At 42.5% G+C, this 6,345-nt stretch overlaps 1 protein-coding gene across 4 annotated transcripts; it reads right to left on the bottom strand.

The window, feature by feature from the left end:
• Window positions 1-905: 905 nt before the first annotated feature.
• On the bottom strand, window positions 906-5,324 carry LOC148017148 (uncharacterized). 4 transcript variants are annotated; one of them, XR_015687853.1, is made up of 11 exons: window positions 5,095-5,324; window positions 4,140-4,361; window positions 3,713-3,991; window positions 3,543-3,628; window positions 3,359-3,449; window positions 3,095-3,277; window positions 2,883-2,962; window positions 2,686-2,776; window positions 2,490-2,585; window positions 2,290-2,400; window positions 906-1,965 (listed from the first exon to the last, which is right to left on the bottom strand). XR_015687853.1 is itself a non-coding variant. In XM_087662637.1 (10 exons), exons 2-10 carry the CDS (start codon window positions 4,350-4,352, stop codon window positions 2,359-2,361), a joined length of 1,155 nt encoding a protein of 384 aa, XP_087518763.1. In that variant the 5' UTR covers window positions 4,353-4,361; window positions 5,095-5,324; the 3' UTR covers window positions 2,029-2,358. The 4 variants fall into 4 exon arrangements, 2 of the variants coding, with proteins under 2 accessions (XP_087518763.1, XP_087518761.1); XM_087662637.1 differs by lacking the exon at window positions 906-1,965 and having other exon boundaries at window positions 2,029-2,400; window positions 4,146-4,361; XM_087662635.1 differs by lacking the exon at window positions 906-1,965 and having other exon boundaries at window positions 2,035-2,400.
• Window positions 5,325-6,345: the final 1,021 nt, after the last annotated feature.

Raw genomic sequence — 6,345 nt, forward strand, 5'->3', positions numbered from 1 at the left:
ACAAAGAAGCCTAGCTTCTATGCCTTAACCAAGATCCCATATCTCAAGTGGTAGTGAGATAAAACCAAGGTCAAGGGTTCCATTCTTATGGGCAACAATGAGGGCAGCTCATATATTGTTGAGATAGTGAGATGAACCCAAGGTCAAGGGTTCCATTCTTCTGGGCAACAATGAGGGCATCTCATATATTTTATAGCTCCACTTGGTGGTTGCCATGATGGATCTCAAAAAAGTATTGATGTAATCCTTGATATTCAATTAATACAAAAAGAATTGCGCATCTAAAAAGCCCATTGTTTATCTCTCTAATCGATCCCTTAATCATAACTACAAGGCATATTTTATTACTAAAGCATACAATGGGTGTTACTAGTTAACCCAACCCATAAAATCTCGAATCTTACCTTCCAACTTTCAAGCACCGTGAACACTCTAACTCTAGTCCATGGTACTAAAGAGGACTTGAGCAAGCAAGTTAATTACCAAGTTAGGCTTGGCCACTTCGTGCTCGAAGGGGATGTTCAATAAACAAAGTAGGCACATTTTACCACAGCAGCTTAGGACAACTTCAAGGAGTGCACAAATGTGAGTCCATTAGGTCTTTCAAGTGTGATGTGAGAAGGCCTTCAAGTGCGCTGTGAAAGTTGTGATTGAAGCATAGGAACTGACTCCATTTGATCTTAACAGCATATTCCGGTAATTGTCACAAAAGGGGAGCAACCTAATCAAAGACCTTGTTTATCATGTGTTTTAGACTATCCTCATTATCTTATATCACTAAAAGGTACATTTTCCCCTGCTGGCTGGCTGCTGCTCAGACCAAGAAGAGTTTTTAAGTTCAATCACGGCATCAAACATTCCTTTACGTGTCGGTGAGTACACAACAGCTCACAGCTTCTATACATGCACTTCAGTTCTCAATGTGTAAATCCGGGACTACCTGAAAACTCTCTCATTCAGTACTTGACAATAGACTGCTATCATTCAGTACTCGACAATAGACTGCTATCAATTCTTTCATTAGTACTTGACTGCTATCTTAACCTGTAGGTCAATAACTACTCAGCTGTTTTCTCATGATTTCATAATAAGCTTCATTAAGTACATCAAGCAGTCTATACGTCACTTCATGATTGCATTATATACTTCATTTCATTCATGTACATCAGGCAGTATATACGTCACTTCATGATTGCATTATATACTCATTTCATTCATATACGTCAGGCAGGAGACACTCGTGTGAAGCTGGAGCCAGTGATACCTTATCACAGGCCCAGCCTGACTACCTTATCACCGGCCCAGCTGATGCCTTTCGACATTCACATTGTTGTGCTTCTTGAACCAGCCTGTCACGCCTTACTCTTCTTTCTGGTGCGTTGATCAAATCACCTCCAATATCCCAACATGCTACTACGTTTGATGTTGAGGCACACCACTTCCATTTTTGTGTCCCTACATAATGCAGCAAGACACTGACACTTGACCATTCCATGTATCTGCAGCAAGTTGTAGCAGCTCATCAGACAGGAGACCACGGCCTGCACTACCATGGATGAACTATGCCTGTTCAGCTTGGTAAACTCTTGACTTGAGGCCACAATTGAAAATATGAAATATGCACTGCCAATAATAACCATATAAAAGCCGATCCTGCTTTGCTTATCTGAATCCCCATCCAGTAGACTTGTGCAGGTTTTAACGACTAAATCCCTGTACTGTCTTTGGAGCATGGACCTGTCCCTGCTACTGTGCCAGATTCCTCAATCGTTGCTTCCCCAGTTGGGGTCAATGACCCCCTTAGAAAGCTTGGTCAACAAGGCTTGCTGTATCTGCAGGTTTAAAATATAAATCCTTGCACTGCCTTTGGACCATGGACTTGTCCCTGCTATTGTAGCGTTAGATTCCTTTATTGTTGCTCTCATAGTTGACCTTACATAGCTTGGTTAACAAGGCTTCCTCTACCTGCAACCCATTATAAGAAGAATATTTGTGGCAGCAGAAAACACTTGTGAATCACTGAATGCAGAGAACAGATGTTTCGACACAACCACTTCAGTGCAACCCAACAATCATACGGAAGCATAAATATTTTATATGATGAAGAATTAGAACAGCCTCTCGAGTTACCCCGTCTACATATTCTCTTGTTCAAGCCTAATTTCAAGAGTAATGCACATGCGAGATTCCAATTTGTTTTGAACTGAAGCCTCATATATTCTGTACAAAAAAGCCGCCTCTGTATTATACATGACTATAAATTTCTGTGTATTTCACGAAATTGAGCACCTTAATCCTTGCTATCAAGGTGACCTTTAGTATAAGTTTACATCTCTTCATTTAATGCAAGTGTTAGTCTCATGTCTTCAACTCTTCGGAGGGATTTTCTGAATGAGCCATCTGCAGTGGCATCAAAGAGGTATTAATTATTAACCTTACATCTCAGATGTTGATGCATGTAAGGAGTTGAGAATGTGCATAGTTCTCACCTTTCCTGGGCACAATTCAGGAAGAATGCCAAATGTGACAAGTGTGTCCATCAATAGCTTGTGAATTTCGCAGTATTTAGCATGAATGAGGTCTCCCTGCATGATGATTGTTGCTTGTTTAATACACCATTATACCGATAACATGATTGAATTATGAGTTACAGGAAAGGGACAAGGTCAAAATCTTTTATTGCACCTCTGCCTCTGCCTTCAACAGATTTCCCTTCAATATTATCAGCATCTCTGCTAGATGCCGGAAAGCAGGATTGTCTGACTGTGCAGCTTCCCTGAACCACACACACACATGTTGCTATGATTAGGAGCCTAAACATAACTTTACAACAATTGACTGTACTGTAGCTGAACAAAGAAGGGTGGCAGTGGCGAAGTTACTGTATCTGGACTCCTGCTTCCGCTTCCAAAAACTTGCAATTCTCCTTCTCATCTGGGCTCACATTCTGAACCCTGGCAACCTGACAAACAAGATCCAACCGATCATGTTGATCTCCTGAGTAACAATTTTCAATTATCTTACCAAGCAAGTGGGAAAGTAAAAGTCTCTAGCATGATTGAGAGGTTTTAAGCTTTACTATGCAGATTAGTACCTTTTTGTTTTCAATTGCAGATCTGCTCCTGTCCACCAAAATACCCTTTCCAATCCTGCGCCTTATCACAGGACCACTTTCTTCATGTACTTTGCATGCATCAAACAACATTCTCTTGGCACCTCGTGCCTCTTTCAAAAGTCCACTCAATGGACTAACTGAGACATTTTCCATTGACGGAGCCTATATACATAACAGGATTGTAGCTTGAATCACTTCATTAACAAATCCTTACAGAACCTAAGCAGCTATTGATCTGTTTACCTGTGAACTAGTCAACCTGTTAACAGGTAAGTCATGGCATTGACTTGTTTCAAAGACAATATGAGCTCTCTTTAAGTCATTCTTAACACAACTGCAGAAAAGCAGGAACATCATCAGTGTTCAATCTCACCACTACTGATACCTTTTCCAGCCATGAAGAATGAGCTTTGGCATTCAAAGAAACCTGGAATCAGCACTGTCTGTGATTATATGCATTGTCTGCCCGACTTTCTTCTCCGAAGATGGAGGAATTTCTGTTTGGTTGGTACACTGCAGTGACTGCAAATTGTAAGCTTGGAAGAAATCAATCACAAGTTAATCCTTATCAGGAAAGTCTATGAGAGTATTGCAAACCTGAGACACCTCTATTGGGGAGACCTTCAGCACATCCTCAATAAAATGCACCATAGCTTTCTCACGCTTCTCAGCTTCCAAAGCCCTCGCTTCTGCCTCAGCAGCCCTCCGATCTGCCTCTGCCCTCCTCTCTTCAGCATCTTCTGCAGCCTCTGCAAAGATCTCTCTATCATTCCGATAAAGTTCACACTCTTTGAGTAGCTGCTCATAAGTTTCCTTCAGTCCATCACATTGCCAAATCTTTTCCTTGAGCGCTGCAGCATTCAAGGTCGCCTCTTCCTGCATAGGTTGTAAAATATAGGAGGAGGTGGGAGTTAAACTTTAGACTAGGTGATTTGTCTGCACCTTATGATACATTGGCTGTGCATTTGACTTGATCTAATAGTCTAAATAACAAGAGGGACAATCCTGCAAACAGAGAGATTACTCTTGCTTTGTCATGTTTCTCCTGCAGTAATTGGTATCTGGACTGCAAGGCCTGGAGCTGAGCATGCAGATCACGCAAAGATTTCTTTGCAAGGTCAAGCTCATACTGCAGCCGAGCTTCTACAGATGTCTCACCAATCATAGAATATATCATCCCAGCAATCGAGTCATCTATGTACCGAGGAAGCTGACAAGAAGCATCCTCTGAGTCCATGATTTACCCCTGCATAGAGGCATAGTGTAGGGTTAAACGTTATGATCGACACAATAGATGGATGATGTGTGAAGAGAGACGGACAAGAAGTATGTCGAGATACTTTCATCTGCTTATAGACTCTTGAATAACTACAGGATAAGGGAGACTGCCCAAGATAAGGCACAGCAGCACTACCCAGTATCTGAATTGACAATGCAGAAGTCAAATGATACATAGTTGCAATCCTTCCGTTTCAAGCTTCTCACTTATGACCATGCCAGAGCCTGGAGTGTTAAAAAATCTATTTCTACCCTTGTAATGCACGGCAAAGAAAATCCGATATCCCAAAGTGAGCTGGAAGAACATTACTCTGGAATACAGGTAAAAATATGCATGGGCTTGCCTTGAAATTTCAAGCACCACAAAACTGAGGTCAAGATGAACAGCTGCTAGCCTGATTATGCCTTTAAAAAGTTGTGCATGTCATGTTTGCCGTGCAGTGGATTTTCCGTCTCTTCATGCAAGACCTCATGGCTTCACAAAGAACTTCTCCATCCAAGTTAATCCGCATTGACCTAAACCGAAAATGCACAAGACTTCCGGATAAAGGCATTTACTCCATGCCGTTTCCCGGCGCAATTACAATGCACAAGAAAGATAACAGAGGTAATCAGGTATATTGTGCTTCTCTGATTAGTCAGGTATGAGACATGTCCCTAAGGGACCTGTAATTGAGAGAGAGGTTAGGGCAGGAACTTACGGTGAAGGCATGCAGATGTCTGCTGTGGAGCACGGCAGGAGGAAGCTTCTTCTTCTTCTTCTTCTTCTTGACGATGATCCTGCAGCTATTCTTCTTCTTCTCTGCTGCTGCTTCTTCTTCTTCCTTCTTTGACGACGATGGAGGTCTTCAGGAAGCAAACCTGTGAGAGACACCTCAGCTTCAACTTCTTGTGTTTCTCGCCTCGTGTTTTTCCTAAATTCTTTTCTTCCTTTTTGGGACGGAGAGACGAAGAATAAATGAAAGAAAGCCGTTGAAACCATTTGAATACGTGAGGCCAATTACATCCATAATCCCATCTTAGGCTGGTTAAACCTTCCATCCAAATGTAAAGTACATCTTCCATCTATATCTATATTGTATTATTATTTGAGCTACAAGTATGGTGTTCCCGAACTTAGCTCCCAAACCAAACTAAAGTGACATTAGTTGTTCACATGATTGGAGGCAAAAGAAAACGTAAGTGGCCATTTATGTCACATGATTGGGGGCAGAGAGAAACGTGGTCTCTTTCCACCACCTTCTCCTCTCACTCTCACTCTCACGGGCAGCAGAGGCAAGAGCCAAACAAGACATAGGAGTAGGCAAGCAGCAGGAAGGAGCAGAAAGACAGGACCAGGCAGCAGGCAGGTTAGTCCTCTCTCTCTCTCTCTCTCTCTCTCTCTCTCTCTCTCTATATATATATATATATATATATATATATATATATATATATATTGTATTATTATTTGAGCTACAAGTATGGTGTTCCCGAACCTAGCTCCCAAACCAAACTAAAGTGACATTAGTTGTTCACATGATTGGAGGCAAAAGAAAACGTAAGTGGCCATTTATGTCACATGATTGGGGGCAGAGAGAAACGCGGTCTCTTTCCACCACCTTCTCCTCTCACTCTCACTCTCACGGGCAGTAGAGGCAGGAGCCAAACAAGACATAGGAGCAGGCAGGCAGCAGGAAGGAGCAAAAAGATAGGACCTGGCAGCAGACAGCAGGCAGGTTAGTCCTCTCTCTCTCTCTCTCTCTCTCTCTCTCCGCGTGTTAATTAGTGTCCCCAGTCGCCCGAATGAGAGAGAGAGAGGGGTACCTCTCTCTCTCTCTCTCTCTCTCTCTCTCTCTCATCCGAGAGACTGGGGACTAACAGAGAGAGAGAGACAGAGGCCACTCCTTGTGGGATAATGCAGGAAGGCAAGGGGGCACGCTCCTGGTGGAGAATCCATAGAGGGCCAAGGCTAT

Source organism: Lygodium microphyllum, chromosome 22 (genome assembly GCF_053477565.2).
Source record: "Lygodium microphyllum isolate KBCC chromosome 22, Lygodium_microphyllum_v1.1.10, whole genome shotgun sequence".
NCBI classification, from domain to species: domain Eukaryota; kingdom Viridiplantae; phylum Streptophyta; class Polypodiopsida; order Schizaeales; family Lygodiaceae; genus Lygodium; species Lygodium microphyllum.